This window comes from Gadus macrocephalus, chromosome 15 (genome assembly GCF_031168955.1).
Source record: "Gadus macrocephalus chromosome 15, ASM3116895v1".
In the NCBI taxonomy this organism is placed as follows: domain Eukaryota; kingdom Metazoa; phylum Chordata; class Actinopteri; order Gadiformes; family Gadidae; genus Gadus; species Gadus macrocephalus.
In genome coordinates this window covers 3626474-3643166 of record NC_082396.1, presented here as the reverse complement: position 1 = coordinate 3643166, position 16693 = coordinate 3626474, and the positions used below count along the sequence as shown (strand labels likewise).

Here is a 16693-nt window from a genome sequence, read left to right as displayed (position 1 = left end):
AATATGAAAATGCCATCATCGTTTAAATCTGTTAAAAATAAAATTGAGGAATTGTGGCTTGATGGGTAGACAATGGGTAGAAACAATGAATTACATTTCTATGCTGAGGAATGCTTGATGAGGTAATTTTAAGGGTGAATCCCAATTTCTACCCATTATGGAAGTAGGGCTACAGTGACCCAATTCTGAGTTAGTTTGTTGACAACCAACTGATCAATGAGGTGAAAATCTATATTACAAATTAATCAATCGATATATCATATTGATATATAACTCATAACCGAATGCATTGTGTTTCTAAAATATGACTTACTTTTAATATTCAATCTTGCTTTTGTTGGGTTAGTTTTAAATAGATGCTAGATAATTAATATTATAGGCCTACATGTCTTCCATGTAATCTGACCTCCGGCCGCTAGAGGGCCCCAGTGTCTTCAATGGCCGTACACTTTGAACCCCTTGATTGGGTTATGTTGCTGTCAGGGTCAGAGGTTTGCGATGGGGCATCAGATGCGGATTAAAAAAAGAAAGTGTGTTACGTTGACGGGGAGAAAGTGTCAATGATGTTCTCCTATTGCAACCGCAGCAGTTCATGATTACACTGGATCTGGCCAACAGTGTGTACCAGACCAGCTCGTCGTTAGTCGGTGCTTGTAGATGCACTGCTGCAACCGCTATGCTACAAGTCCGGCGGCTAAACGGTTGCTAATCAGCTTGCTTGGTTACGTTATGTGTCGCGATGCTTCGGCTATAGCATCATAATATCCGGCTTTAGGATAATCACGACTGGGCAGGCACCGTCCCGCTGTCACAATGTATCGACAACCGACGGGAACAACAGACCACGAAGCCAGTCGGGAGGATATGATAGTTAGCGTTAGCAGGGCTACGCCTCGCTCGGTCTAACTGTCGCCTACAGCCACTGTCAGGGAAAAACAGCGCGAGGAGAAGCCAACCGTCCAGCGCGAGCGACCTCGCTAGTTGGCGATCATTCTTTTAGACGGTGACTGACGTCCCGTAACCATGGCTGGGGACCTCCAGGCCAAGTACAGCAAGTTAGCGCAGGAGTACTCCAAGGTAAAGTGTGTGTGTGTGTGTGTGTGTGTGTGTGTGTGTGTGTGTGTGTGTGTGTGTGTGTGTGTGTGTGTGTGTGTGTGTTGTATATCGTTGATCGTGCATGGTATGATCACTGATCAATGTTTTGATCCCAATGTCCCCGTCATGGGGCCTTTGCAGTTACACACTGAACACGAGTGTTCATGAGCCATGTGATCCATGGTTCATGTTGCCATTGTGTTTCTGTCATATGTAAACATGGAAATGACTTCTGCAGTTGATTAAACACGAAGGGATCATATCGATTTCACTAAATAACCTGGTTGAATAATGGGGTAACGCCATGGTTGTAGCTGTGACATGTTATAATGCTAACTATTATGGTCAGTTCTCACAACAAAGTCTCCATGCATTAAATATCTGCCATATATATATATATATATATATATATATAATTCTAGACTGCATAGTCCTCCTGTCTAAACGTTCATAAAAACATGGTATAGTGTTGAGCTGTGTCGACCCTGAGTCACCTGACAGCACGGGGTCTGTCGGCAGTTTACTCGCCATTCAGCCGACTTCTCTGTTCAGGAAGTGCTGACACTGCACGTTTCGTCCAGTGTGCTGTTTTTTTTAATGTAGTATGTGTTTTATGCTGGAGAAAACAGTGAAGCTTTAGTTCCATCAATAATCCCGAAACCGATAAATAATTGTATACTTTCTAAGTCCATGTTTCTTTTTTTATATTGTAATTTAGAAACTTCTCAAGTAGTTGACCTGTTGACTGAAAACTGCTACGTTTGAAAATGTTTGTTTTCATGGTTTTGAGTACACATTAACCCCATCTCTCTCTAGTCAACCTGTGGCCCTTTTGCTGTTGATTTTGCAAAACGTTCGCACTATTGGTTTTTGTCAGTTCATGGTTTCTAGTGCACAATAATGTCATACAAACACCTTTCCATAGGGAATACACAATTCAACAGTTGTTTCTGTTTCCCCAGCTCCGGGCCCAGAACCAGGTGCTAAAGAAGGGAGTTGTGGATGAACAGGCCAACTCGGCCTCGCTGAAGGTACATGAACAACGTGCATTGATTGAGTTAGTTGGAATTTGCCTGTATTCTATTTTGTAGTTCAAAGAGTGTGATGCTGCTAATTAGTGTCTCTCTTTGAAAAGAGCTGCTTGCTCTCATTCAGATTTCACCTGTATATATATAAGGTCAACTTCATAATAAAGTATTGGATACATACAAACCAGAACCCGAAGTCTCAATAGACTCAAATGTGTGTAGAGTTAAGGTTCTGCTCTTCGTTCTGCATGTATAAGAAGGTATTGGCTAAATACAGACCCTGACCAGAACCGCAAGTCAACAAACAGACACAAATGTGGCAAGTACAGTTATGGTTGTTCGCTATCAACGTCAACACCACCCACCTCCAACTCCACCACCACCTCAGGACCAGCTGAAGCAGCGGGACCAGAGCCTGAGGAAGGTGGAGCAGGAGATGGACAGTCTGAGCTTCAGGAACCAGCAGTTGGCCAAGAGGGTAGAGCTGCTTCAGGAGGAGCTGGTCACCAGTGAAGCCAAGAGCAAAAAGGGCAAGGTAAGCTAACCCCGACAGCTGGAGTCTGTTGTTGTTGTTGTTGTTGTTGTTTTTCTAAAGATGCCAACGTTAATGATTTGAGTGACTGAACTGTCGATTCAGTCACTAAGAAAATAGGTGGCGGCGTATTACCAGAAAGTCGTTGGGGCCGCCCATTTGCAGTGTACTTTTGGCATGATTGACGGTGCTTACCTAAGTAAATATCTCTGCAGCTCAATGCGTCAACACTGATATTCCGTCAGTCTGTTTATAATCTTTTGAAACGTTGAACCACTCGGGTTAGGGTTAGGTGCATCATCACTTGACTAAACGTGACTGTTGGATCCTTTCAATAGGTCACGCTTTTCAGACTATCTTTCTCATATTACAGGAGCTGTGTTAAACTTACTGCGGCTCTCTAAAACCTTTTTCAGTAGTTATGGCCGGTATTTACTTTTTGAACGGTCTTTAATATTATTGGTGCGGATGGATTTAGTAACTTTAGGTTGACTTCATGATGTGGGCTCTGTCTTGGTTCCCCCAGAGTAAAGGAGACTCTCCGTCACAGCAGGGCCTGCAGACCCAGAGTGTCTTCGACGAGGACCTGCAGAAGAAGATCCAGGAGAACGAGAGGCTACACATTCAGGTCAGCAGCCCTCCTCCACTCAACTTCAATTATTCATGGAGGGGTTCCCTTGTGCATCTTTTATCTAAAGCGTCCACAGTGGAAAACAATGTTCAAAAGCAATGTACACAGTCTCCCCGCATCATTGAGCAGGATGACTCACCCCGATCAGCTCATTAGGACATTGAAATGGAAAGAAAACCACTGTGCGCTCGCTTTTAGATAAAAGCGTCTGCTTAACGACTCCATAGTATAAATGTGTGTTGATGATCCAATTACAATTAGGGCATTTAGCAGACGCTTTTATCCAAAGCGACTTACATCGGTTACTACACACATTGACACACCGACGGCAGAGTCCACCCTGCAAGGCGACAGCCAGCTCGTCAGGAGCAGTTAGGGTTAAGTGTCTTGCTCTGGGACACATCAACACTCAGCTCGGAGGAGCTGGGGATCGAACTAGCAACCTTTCGGTTACAAGACAACCGCTCTACCTGCTGAGCTAAGCCGACCGATCCGCTGGGTGATGCAAAGTTTGGGTGGGGTCTTAGTTGGATGCTTTCTGGGGTTGTTTTGGTCGTGTCGTCGTTGTTTATGTCCTCCCTGGGCCCCGGCTCCAGTTCTACGAGGCCGGTGAACAGCACCGGCATCAGGAGGGCCAGATGCGGGCGCGTCTGGAGGAGCTGGAGAGCCAGTCGGCACAGCACCAGGCGGTGGTGGACGGCCTCAACGCCAGGTACACAGAGGCTGTGGAGAGGCTGCAGACCGACAAGGCCCGCATGGAGGTGAGAGACGGGGGAAGACAAGAGACGCTTCAATGGTGGCGGTTGTTTTTTGGTGTTACTTTTAAGGGTGCAGTGGGTAGTCTTGAAAAGCACCTAGCAGTGAGGTTTCAGATTGCCATAAACTGCACCAACCCGCCCCTCCCTTTCGAACGACTGCGGCGGCCTGTACTGGCCCGTATTGTCCAAGAAGCTAGTATGTGTTTCCGTTCTGCATAAAAGCGCCATTCATTTAAATCGCACCGAAGCCGATTTTGGACGGCTGTAGCCTGAGATGGATAACTTTTGTCCAATCGCAAACGGGCATCTCTGTCATAGTCACGATGGTCAGTGTTTATGTTGTAGGAAAAATGCGGATGGAAAAGCCTATTAACATTTCTCAACGCACGGACCTCTTACTGCGGTCATAGTGGTAAACTACACATTCATAGACTCTCTCACTTCCTGCAGAGATTTTTATTTATAGATCTAGATAGCAGCATCTCGATAGCAGTCTGTGCGACAAGCCGATGTTCCCTTGCTCTGCGGTACCTGAATATACTTTGCTCTTGATATAATGATGGTTGGCAGTTGTATCGCAGTTTTCTTTTGGATACCAACTGTCTCCGAAAGAGCGATGGCCTACTTTTTTAGTTTTCAAACAGGGAAACAACCTCAAAAACCAAGTCCCCAAAACATGATTCTATTGAAAGATTGCACACCCGCTTATTATATACCCCCTTATCCGCAAACTAACATTCACTGCACTATTTATCAAAGTTTGAGGTTAAACACACTCTTTGAGTTATTTGCTAATGATATATGGTACAAAGCAAAACATGTGCAAATCTCATCTTGTACAATATGATTGTGAATGATCACTTGTTGCAGTACGGGAGACTCTTGCCATCACCCCTGCCCCAAGTTTCCGTCTTAGTTCTGTGGAAAGGATGGAGGTGAAGGCTGCTTCTCTCTTTTTATGTGATCTGCTGCTCCCACTGTCCCAGGTCACTGAGTGTGTGTGCGCGTGTGTGTGTGCCTGTGTTTGTGTGTGCGTGCGTGTGTCTGTGTGTCATTTGCAGACGAAAAGCCAGACTTTGGAGCATGAATCTAAAGAGTGCAGGATGCGGGCAGAAGAGTGGTTGGTCCTCCTGTTTGTTACCACTTGATTTAATACAGGAACACAGCCCTGGCAGTCGTAGAGGGCACAGAAAGCACTGTTCGATTTTTATAGATATATATATATATATATATATTATATATTAGTTTGTGTGCATTGCTATTTAGAGTTTTTTGTTTTACAGTTTGTTCTTGATGATTTTGTGATGTAGTGTTTTGACATCCTTTGCCACACTATTTTTTTTACAGTAATAAGGTGTTTTAATGTTTGGGATGCAGTTTAATGCATTGATTGCTTCCATCAACCCTTGTAACTAGCGTTAATAATAACCAATGCACCACGTCACCAACTTGGTGCATTCTGGGTCGGCCCAACGGCTGATGATGAGGGTACGAGTTTAGATACGATGACGTGCGCATCAAGGGCAAAAAGGGCAACGTTGCCCTCTGTCACGAGTCTGACCACCTGTGTGTCCTTCTTCCCCCCCCCCCCCCCCCCCCTGTGCAGTCAGCAGCAGTTGCGGCGTTGCCAGGCTGAGCTGAGCAGGCAGCTGAAGCAGAGCAGCAGTGTCATCCAGGAGAAAGTGCCCTTTAACGACACCAGTGAGTCTTCCCCTGCTCACTTCCCCGCAAGCCTATCTCTATCTGTTCGGGCTTCTGTTTGGACCGGGGCTTTTCCTGTTTCTGAACACCAGTCAGTGATCGCATCCTGCCAGGCAGTTACCGTTGGATGTAAATATTGCAATGCAAGAACAAAATATGTTAAGAGTTGCTCTGGTCTTACAGTAGGGTTCTCCTCCTCCTCCTCCTCTTTGTAGAATTAAGCGACTTCAACAGCCTGAACGTTCCAGCGCACAATCGAAGGCACCAGGTGAGTGACGCATTCCCCCTCAACCATATGTATGGTCGCCATACGTTACCCAAAAATAACGTCATCACAGCCCCCCCCATGCACGGTTGATGCGTGGAATCGCCGCGTGGTGCGCACCTCTGACGTCTGTCTTTGTGTCTGTCTGTCTGTCTGTTTGTCTGTGTGTGTGTGTGTGTGTGTGTGTGTGTGTGTGTTGGCTCCAGCTGAAGGCTCGTGACTTGGCGGGCCAGGCTCTGGCCTTCGTGCAGGACCTGGTGGCCGCGCTGCTCAACTTCCACTCGTACACGGAGCAGAGAGTCCACATATACCCCCGCGACTCCTCCATCGAGCCCATCTCCCCGCTCAACCAGAAGGTCTTTTCCCCCCCCCCCACCAAACATTTCTTTATCTCATTCATTCACTCACTCCGAAAGGTCTTTCACTCACACACAAGCACACACGACCGATATTCAAGACAAACACACGCGTGTTGCTTTCTGATATGAACAAGGGTGTCATTGTCCCGCCTCAATACGCTCACTCTCTGCCCCCCCCCCCCCCCACGTCTAGTTTTCCCAGTATCTGCATGAGAACGCAGCCTACGTGCGCCCCCTAGAGGACGGCTTGCTGCAACTGCACCAGAGCATCACAGAGGACACCGTCACCGTGCTGGTGAGTGGGGTTCATGTGCTCTGTAGGGATGGAGCCGCTCCACGAACCCTGGAAACACTGATTGGATTTTGATTGGATTTGTTTCAAACTAATAACCACTAAAAAAATAAACAGAAATGTAAACCGAAAAATGCAATTACTACATATTTGAAAAGGAGTAGGTAGAAGTGAAATACTTGATACTTTGATCATTTACACCTCGCCATTCCCCGTGTGTAATTGCAAAAAAGACAAACGGATAATTATAACATACCAACTCTCTTGTTGTTGTAAACTGTGTTTGTTGAAACCCGAAAGGAGACCGTAGGAAAGCTGAAGCTCTTCGCCGATCACTTCTCCGCGTACTCTCACTTCCTGCAGAAGATTCTGCCTTACCAGCTGAAAAGGTGAGCACTCTCCGTGTGTGTGTGTGTGTGTGTGTGTGTGTGTGTGTGTGTGTGTGTGTGTGTGTGTGTGTGTGTGTGTGTGTGTGTGTGTGTGTGTGTGTGTGTGTGTGTGTGTGTGTGTGTGTGTGTGTGTGTGTGTGTTTGTGCGGAGCAGAAATGCTGCGTTCAAGGGCATTCGGTATCAACGAGCTGCGACTTGTTAATAGAAGATAATGTAAATGAAGATTGTCAAAGTCGGAATTGCAGTTCAGAAATTCCTTTCAGAGCTCTGGTTTAACCCATTTGACCTCATAAAACATGTTGGCCTTCGTTGTTAATGGGAATTAAATTCTAAGAGTTTTAGCACATCATCTGATGGGTCATCATGCAATATGTGTTTGTATTGTTTATATTTCACTCTGATCATAGCAATATGTGGAATTTCACAGCTATTTAAGCGAATCCACTAGATGGTTTATTTTTCCTCTCTTCATGTTTCAGAAAGAAGCATAAATTGCTGCTGCATATATCTTTTGTATTCCTCAAACATGCTGAACGTCTTTCAGGCATCAGTGGTTCCCCCCCCCCCATTGTTAACCCACAGCGTGAACTAAATAACATTTGTAACCTCAGTGTTTAGGGTTCCGTGTGGTTTTGAACACGTTTTAAAGACAGTTCTCGTGGGTCACCATTCCCCCCCCTCTGTCTCTTCCTCCCCCCCCCCCCCAGCCTTGAAGAGGAGTGCAACGCACCTTTCTGCACCGCCGCCCTTACTGCCAAAAACCGCGAGCTCCAGAGTGACGTGACGTGCATCACAACGCAGTTTGACAAGCTCAGCAACTACATCAACCTCTTGGCCTTACCCAGTGAGTAACAGCTGCTTCTGCCTTTTAGATACTCTTTCTCAGCCACACATCTTTCTTGTAAAATCCCCTACATTTTCTGTTGTTTCAAATCAAGGGCAAAAAGCCTGGTCCATTTTTATTTATATAGACCTTAATCACAGACTTATGGGCTTTACAGGCAATATATTGATCAAATCCAACCTATTTGCCTTTGCCAAGGCGCCCCCCCCTAGCCCGGACACGCACCCTTTTCCACCGCCACCTTCATAAGCAGATCGATGGGGCAGAGAGTGTCATACTGTTTCATTTCCTGTGTCTCAGGCGTTCGGCAGGACGCTCTGCCACAGACCAGCATGTCTGCCGTCTTCACCCAGCTGTCCGCCTGCCTGCACAGCCTTCAGGATGCTGTTAAAGGTGGGGTGCCACGCGCACACACGCACACACACGCACACACACACACACACACACACACACACACACACACACACACACACACACACACACACACACACACACACACACACACACACACACACACACACACACACACACACACACACACACACACACACAACAGTTGTCCTTAGCCAAGAGCGACGCGACTTAATCCTCCTCTCACCGTTCGCTGCATCGCCCCCCCCCCCCCCCCCTCCCCTTTAAGTTCCAACCAATCATGTCCGGGTGACGAGCGTACTGGTGCCGGGGTTGATTACCTGGAAGGGCTAAGCCTCTTACACAGCGGTGGCGACGCATGGGGGGGGGGGCGCTGCATCATGTGTGGGGGTGGTCCTCCCCTTCCGCAGTGGCTGTGCCAGCGATAGGCTCTCTGCGCCCCCTCCTTATTCTGTGTTAGGCTCCTGCACCTGGGACAAACCGGACTTAGTATCCTTTGGTTTGTCACGGGTAACTAACAGCGCTTCATTATGCTCGGATCCCACGCCCCGCGTGTGCAAGCCGGCGAGTTATTTTGGCGTCCCGAAAGCAGGATGTGTTCATCCCTGGAATAAACCGCCCCTCCCTACTCCCTAAGTATAGGATGTTTTAACGTGTGTGTGTGTGTGTGTGTGTGTGTGTGTGTGTGTGTGTGTGTGTGTGTGTGTGTGTGTGTGTGTGTGTGTGTGTGTGTGTGTGTGTGTTTCTGCAGAGATGTCAAAGCACTACAGCCAGAAGGCCAGCTTGGAGGGAGAGCTGTCCAATGTCACAGAGAAGCTGCGCACCACCACAGAGTGCCTGTTGGGGTCCCTGGTTTCACTCAACAACTGCACTAGCAAGGTATGGCCACAAGGGGGCAGATGCATGGCTCGAGCGGCTTCAATTCCATTCATCTTCCAACTAGAGAGTTTCTCCATTACCAAACCAATTCCATTTCCCTTGTCCGCGCAATGCGTCTTTTGTCTTTGGCTATTTAAGGAGGATTAAAGGCGATTAACCTTAATGACCTCCCGAGTACATTTATCTGTGTTAAGCGGAAGCCACGCTCATTCTCTCGTCTCTCTCAATTATCTTTATTATTATTATTATGAACTCGCTCCTCCCGGCCATGGTGAAATCAAGGGGCCCGCCCTCGAATTGCTACTTGAAGACTCATCCACTTCAGTGTTCTGCTTAAAACATCCTGCTCTCTCATTATGTAAAAGAAGGAATGTTTCAATTCCATTCCTAAAGGGCTTTTTATGGTTCCACGTTCCCGCAACGCATGGGGGTTACGGACCCCTTACGTCCTTACGAACCCTCCTTGCGTCCACCGCGAGGGCCGGACGTGCGCCTCCCAAAAATAACGTAACCTTCCGTCGAGGCGACGCAGCAGCAAGGGCCGTCGTGATTGGTCCGCTCACTAAAACCCGACGCAGAACCACAAACGCTCACGACTGCGTTGAAGCGTCTGCGTGGTCATTGCGTTGCGGTGGTGTGGGTGCTGTCTCTCTGGAGGACCGCCTCCCATTGTGCTGACGTGCTCATGGCGTCGGTTCATAGTGTTTTTTTTTTCCTGTTTCGGTTGATTCTGCAGATCGCCACCTTTTTCAGCAACAACCTGGACTTCTTCACGTCGTCGCCGGGCTACGGGCCAAGGGGAGGCCCGGCGACCCTTGACCCCCTGCAGGCAGAGAGCATGCTGGCTAACAAGAAGAAGGCTGCGACCTACCTCCACGCCATTCAAAAGGTCCGTAATGATATCGGTACCCTTCACTGTGTGCATGTTGCTGGGGTTGAATGCATTCGTTTTAGTGCCGCGATTCAGGACCTCAGGAACTATGTGCATATGGGTTTGCAGGAGAATGCTGATGTTTGAGCTGTAAATATTTGATGACGCGTGTTTCGCTGTTAAAGGGATACGCCGAGCTATCTGTAAATTGGCAGGGTGTTCCGAATAGTTGCTTATTCGAATGGAGTGCCAGTCTCAACAATATTGTAGTTTGTCTACAACCACACGGATAATTGGCCCTATTTTCCATCCGAAAGCAGCTGTTTATATAAGTGCTGGCCCAATTACATTGACTAATGATTAATGACAAACAATTCTAGCCATAAGCAAACAAATACTTCACTAGGATATTATGATATAAATGGCAGATGTTGACGGTGTTAAACAATGTGTTGAGAAGCAGATGCACAACAAAATGGCGTTGGCAAAGTTGGAGTCGGCAATACATTGTCGGACCGAAAAATGTGGTCAAAAGCATTTGGATGTACTGTATGTGTGTGCGCGTGTGTCTGTATTGATTGGTATGGTTTGTGTATTGATCGGTATGGTTTGTGTGTTGATCGGTATGGTTTGTGTGTTGATCGGTATGGTTTGTGTATTGATCGGTATGGTTTGTGTGTTGATCGGTATGGTTTGTGTATTGATCGGTATGGTCTGTGTGTTGATCGGTATGGTCTGTGTATTGATCGGTATGGTCTGTGTCTTGATCGGTATGGTTTGTGTATTGATCGGTATGGTTTGTGTATTGATCGGTATGGTTTGTGTGTTGATCGGTATGGTCTGTGTGTTGATCGGTATGGTCTGTGTATTGATCGGTATGGTCTGTGTATTGATCGGTATGGTCTGTGTATTGATCGGTATGGTCTGTGTATTGATCGGTATGGTCTGTGTGTTGATCGGTATGGTCTGTGTGTTGATCGGTATGGTCTGTGTATTGATCGGTATGGTTTGTGTTGGTTTCAGCCGAGGCCGCAGTCGGTGCCATATAAGGAGGCTCTGGCTAACCGGCGTGTGCTGACTAGCTCAACAGAGAGCCGGGAAGGCCTCACCCAGCAGGTCTGACCCCCCCGCCGCCTCTCCTCCACATCCAGCCAATACTGTGGCTCCAACATGGCTCTCTGGTTCACAATCACACTCAAAAGGACACATCTCCTCAGTCTGAACTCCCCCCCCTGAGGCGAAAAATGTCACTGGTGACCTGCTGGTGCCCTAACCTCTCATGCACTTTGAGATCATTGAATTGATATAAAGTGCGTTATAAATACAATTTATTATTATTATTATTATTATCATGCACAGTGTGCCCTGTAGCAGCCAGGTTCAGTCCAGATGCAGTCCAATGCTAATGCTAATGTGTAATTGTCTCTCCCCCCATGGGCTTTATTTACTCGAGACGAGAAAACCTCAATATCCGTATTATATTTCATTTAAAAGACGCATTAATTTTATCACGTTTTTTGATAATTCAGTTAAACCGTGGATATTTGGTGTCGAACCCGGCGCCCTTCAACAGGGAACACTTAACCACTGGACCATCCTGCTAGAGAGGGTTTTAAAAGGCACCATAACGACGCTCCCCGTGTCTCCCCCTCCTCCCCCATCTCTCCCCCCCCCCTGCAGGTGAATCAGAGCCAGGAGAAGATCGCCCGCCTGGAGCAGGAGAAGGAGCACTGGCTGCTGGAGGCGCAGCTGGGCAAGGTGCGCCTGGAGAAGGAGAGCCAGCGCATCGGGGAGCTGGAGGCCCAGCTGGCCGCCGCCGCCGCCGCCGCCAGGGGGGCCCCGGCCTCTGTTGCCCCGGCGACGGCTCTCCCCCCGGCCGACGCGTCCGCCCACGACCAGGACGACGCGGAGGCGGCGCCAAAGTGTCCCGGGACGGAGCCCACGACGAGCACCAGCCTGGTACGACCCCCCCCCCTTAACCAGCCCTCCTTGTCCTGGTGTGGCAGTTCTCCGATATCCAATCGCAGCGCTCGGGCGTGCGTGCACATGCTTCAGCGACTGGGAGGCCGGCCGCTCCCACTCTGGGCATAGTTTGAACACAATGCAGCGGTGCTTTGTGCTGATGCGGCAGAACGGTTGTAGAATAGCCTTGTTTACAGAGAGCTCTACTGTTCGTCTTGGATACTCTGGCTGAATTCCTCCCCCTCACCTATAGTTATCGGTTTTCTGACTCAAAGGTGATGTTAGTGGAATTTATACATACAGCCAAAGCTCCCCTCTGAAGCCTGTCTACGGTCGGTCAGGTGCGACTGGACCCTCACACGGATGTGTTAACCAGTTCTACCGTGTCAACTTATATTTGTATTATAAAAAAATATGGAAACATGGGCGGTAGAGAATAGTCTGTCACTAGGATTAAGACCGTTATGATGGGACTTTTTTTTAATATAAAAAACTCGTAAACTACGATTTAAAATATAAAGGGGATTCAATTCAGCACTCGGAACCTCATATTATTCAGTTAAATGACGAGCTAGCTAGCACAACATTGGATATTTTGGTCCGCGTCTACGTCCCTGACGCTTTGGCATTGTTTGCTCTGTGTCATCACCAGGTTGGCATGCTATCCACGACGTTCAGCACGGAGAATGTAAGTGAAAGAATGCCAGACAGAACAAGATTCCCACAGATGGGATTCGAATTTATTTTCTTTTTTATCCCGCTGAAAAGAGAGGACTGCAGTGTCTCCCTTCGTTAAGGAGGTCCTCCTCCCTTCTGTGCGCGTGCAGGTGGGCGACGAGGAGTCCAGGGAGCAGCTGATCAAGGACCACTACATGGCCCGGGTGGGGGAGCTCACCTCCCAGCTGCAGGTGTCCGACAGCAAGGCCGTGCACTTCCACGCCGAGGTGAGTCGGGGGCCCCCGGCTCCCGGTCCTGTTTCACGCGGGGGGGGGGGGGGGCGTCACGCCCCGCGTGCACTGCCGCCATGGCTCACGGAGGCCCCTGGGTCGGTGAAAACGAACCCAAATCAGGGGAGCCAATCGGAGGAGGCTGCCGCCCACCACCTCCTCCACCGTGTGACTTCCTGTGACTGATCTTTCCACGGCTATTACCGCTCACTTCCTCAGTCGACTCGGGCGTGAGGTGGACACACGGGGCTAATTATAGGGAACGCACAGGCTCACTTTGGTCGCCTTAGGGGTCATTGGGGACAGGATAGTGGGAGGGCTACAGCAACGGGAGTCTAACTCAACGCCAAGTCGTGCTTGAGGGCATCCATGTCATGTGTGAGTCGCCTTGGATAAAAGCGTTGGCTAAATGATTTAAAGAGCATATACTATTATTAGCACTGCAATCCTTTTGGCTCAGCCGTGTTGGGGGCGGTGGAGAGCTTGTTCGTTTTCTTAGGCGGGATTGTATTTGCAGCGTTGTCTGGAAGGGATGAGTCAGGGGCAGGCTGGATGCCACTCCGATTTGCACCCTCATGTTGTGCGTCTTGACTCATTTGCCACATGTCTGTCATCTGCGTCTTGTACTGACGGCCACCGGGAACAGAACGCATGGCATGTTGTCTGAGGCACCGGAGAGCCAAAACAGTATTTTTTCCCCCTTTTAACAAGAGTTCTGTCTCACTGTAATGCATTGGAACACATCCAGAGATGTACAGACAACTCTGTGTATGGGGAAAAAACAAAAACGTTGTACTCCTTTTTTTTTTTTTTTTTTTTTCTAATGCAGTGCCGGGCGTTGGCCAAGCGTTTAGCGCTCGCTGAGAAGTCCCGCGAGGCCCTGAGCGAGGAGGTGAAGGTGGCCAACCAGAACGTCACCCGGCTGCAGGTAGGTCCCCTCGCCCCTCGCCCCAACACACGCGCATCCCCCACCTCCTAACCATAAAGGGCTGATTATGGTCCCACGTTCACGTAGCGCAAGGACCCGTCACGTCGTTGCGGAGCCTTCTTTGCGTCCACCGCGAGGGCCGGACGCACGCACGCCTCCCCAAAAAAATTGTAACCTTCCGGCGAGGGCGACGCGGCTGCAAGGGCTGTGATTGGTCCGCTTGCTAAACGCAGACGCAGAACCCCCAACAGGTTCACGACTGCGTCGACGCGGCTGCGCGGTCATTGCGCTGCGTCGACGGGGACCCACGATCAAGCCCTTAAGCCTCGCCGTGTTCCCCGGGCCACAGGACGACCTGACCACCACCAAGCGGAGCTACGAGGACCAGCTCAGCATGATGAGCGACCACCTGTGTAGCATGAACGAGACGCTGAGCAAGCAGAGGGAGGAGATCGACACGCTGAAGCTAGGGAGCAAGGTACCGCCGCCGCACTCAAACCGTGGTCCCTGGCTAGGCTAATGCTCCACGGCTCTTAGCCTAGCGTTAGCCTTGTGTGTATGCACTGTATGTGTCCACAATGTGTGTATTAATGGGGATCTGAATACGTGATTGGATTTTGACTAGGTTAAAAGTCATTGGATTGCTGTGTGTTAGTCAATCTTTTGAAACACGCCCTTCAGCATTGTTCCTTTTCTGGAACCGGATGTCAACTCGTGAGATTATTTTGGGACTTTTTGTTGCCGCTCTGTACACGATGGGTCACAACATGGATGACCAATCACAAGGCATTACTGGTCCATGGAGCCACCCTAGAATCTTGAGACCATCCAGTTATTTCCTTGGCTGGACAGTGATTGATTTCCAAATACGGCTGCGGCCTTGCGTAGTTCAAGAAACTGTGCAAATCAGGGAAACACTCAAGCTTCACTCCTGCCTGAACTAACACAATACACAGGCTGGTTTTAATTCAACATGCAAAAAAGAGACCAATATAATATAGCCCAAATATACACCTTTTTTATTGACACAGCCTTTCAATGAAATTAATTTCTCACTATACTATGATTCTCATATTGAGATGCAGTCGCTGATATGAAGTTGCCCGAAAAACAACAACAACAAAGTTCCAACTATTTCGATATGAAAAAGAGTTGCTTATCTCAATATTAGGTCCTTCCATAACACACTTCTGCTGTGGGGTCAGAGCCAAATGTCTACCCCCCCCCTTTGGTCGCTTGAGGTTAATCCGTAAAATGGGTCTTAAGACGATCAAAGTTCACCGGCGGCTGCTGGATTCCTGCAGGAAGTGATGGGAAAAGCACCTGTAAGAACCGTCTGAGAAAGTAATTTAGAGGAGGTCGCAGTGGAGAGGTGTGTGTGTGTGTGTGTGTGTGTGTGTGTGTGTGTGTGTGTGTGTGTGTGTGTGTGTGAGGATATAACGTCAGAAATGTTCGGTGTTGGTGTTAAAAAAAAAAACGGCGGAAAATGTGCGAATGTGTCTCCGTTATATATTCGTCTAACCCGTGTTGTCGGTGGGCCACCACCTGATCTGCTCCCATGTCTGTTGATGTCTTAACGAGGCGCTAAGCATCTCTCTCTCTCCCTCTGCTTTTAGGCTAACGCCAAAAAGAACAAGGGTCGCTAGGGAGGGCAGGGAATGCCCCCCCCCCCCCCCCCCCAACGCTGGATCTGTCCTGCCCTCGCGGGGCGGGGCATCTGGCCTGCGGAGGCTTCCCATTGGCTGCCCGGTTTACAGGCTGGGAACATCACAAGGAATCCCTTCCACGTCCAACGTGGAGGTCGGCGATGCAGATGCAGACGGGCACATGTCTTTATGTCTACCAGATGTCCTATATAGCTTTTTTTTTTTTCGTTTTTTTTTTCCACCACAGTTGTGACTGGAATGGAATCATTTTGTATGATACTCGGTTTTGTGACGTGTGGGAAGCAGGCAATTCTAGTTCCCTTCAGGGAAGGACGGGGATGAGCTGTGAGTGATGGTGATGTTTTCCTGAAGTCCAGACTTGAAGACCAAACTCTGTTGACGTGTGTATGTACTTTGTTTGCTTTCGTCGCGTGTGCGGATGCGTCTGCGTCTGCGTGTGTATGTGTGTGTGCGCTAAAGACGGCAATTTGTATTGTGTAACTGGACATGTGCAAATTTTATTTGGTAGCAGAATGTGTTTGCCTAATCGTGAGCCTTCTCAAAGGACAAATGAGGGGGCTTTTCTTTCTTAATGACCGTGAACGAAAGGACACATGTAATTCTACATATAATATCCCTGTTAACATTTGACCAACAATTAAATTACACTTGATTACATTTTACTCAAGACAAGTTGTGTTTTCCTTTGGGTTACACAACACTGGACGTACAAATGTCAGTCCAATACAAATGTCAGTTGCTGTGAACTAGCCCTATTGTGTCAGTTTTTATCCCCAAAGGGTGTATGGATGTACACTAAACACTTGTGTATAATGTCATGCTCCATCGTGAATGGATTAAAAAAGGGTAATTTTGAATATAAACACATTTTAAGTCATTAAATCCATTGTATCGCTTGTTTGTTTTTGAGCCACTAGTGAAATAACACCATAAGGATATCATTAGTCATATTAAATGAATGATTTAATGCTATGTTGCAACATTATGTTTGTAGGAGCAGTAAAGTGTGAGCTTTGCCTAGTCAATTTAAAATCAGGAAATATGACCTTTAAAGGACCATATTTATCTAACTCCAATTATGCATTGCAGTCTAACTTGCGATGGGTTATTATTTACATAAAAGCGTTCTATTTTCAGAATAGTTCTGAGGCACACGGCTAGGATATGATCAA

The 16693-nt window shown here is 48.1% G+C and overlaps 1 protein-coding gene across 1 annotated transcript; it reads left to right on the top strand.

Moving 5' to 3' along the window:
* Positions 1-452: 452 nt before the first annotated feature.
* On the top strand, positions 453-16403 carry ppp1r21 (protein phosphatase 1, regulatory subunit 21). Its single transcript, XM_060073343.1, has 22 exons — positions 453-1077; positions 2058-2126; positions 2512-2658; positions 3182-3283; positions 3883-4047; positions 5106-5164; positions 5651-5745; positions 5961-6013; positions 6217-6366; positions 6563-6664; positions 6962-7050; positions 7759-7895; positions 8196-8288; positions 9019-9146; positions 9883-10035; positions 11041-11133; positions 11698-11976; positions 12632-12667; positions 12807-12923; positions 13756-13854; positions 14204-14332; positions 15471-16403. Exons 1-22 carry the CDS (start codon positions 1024-1026, stop codon positions 15498-15500), a joined length of 2379 nt encoding a protein of 792 aa, XP_059929326.1. The 5' UTR covers positions 453-1023; the 3' UTR covers positions 15501-16403.
* Positions 16404-16693: the final 290 nt, after the last annotated feature.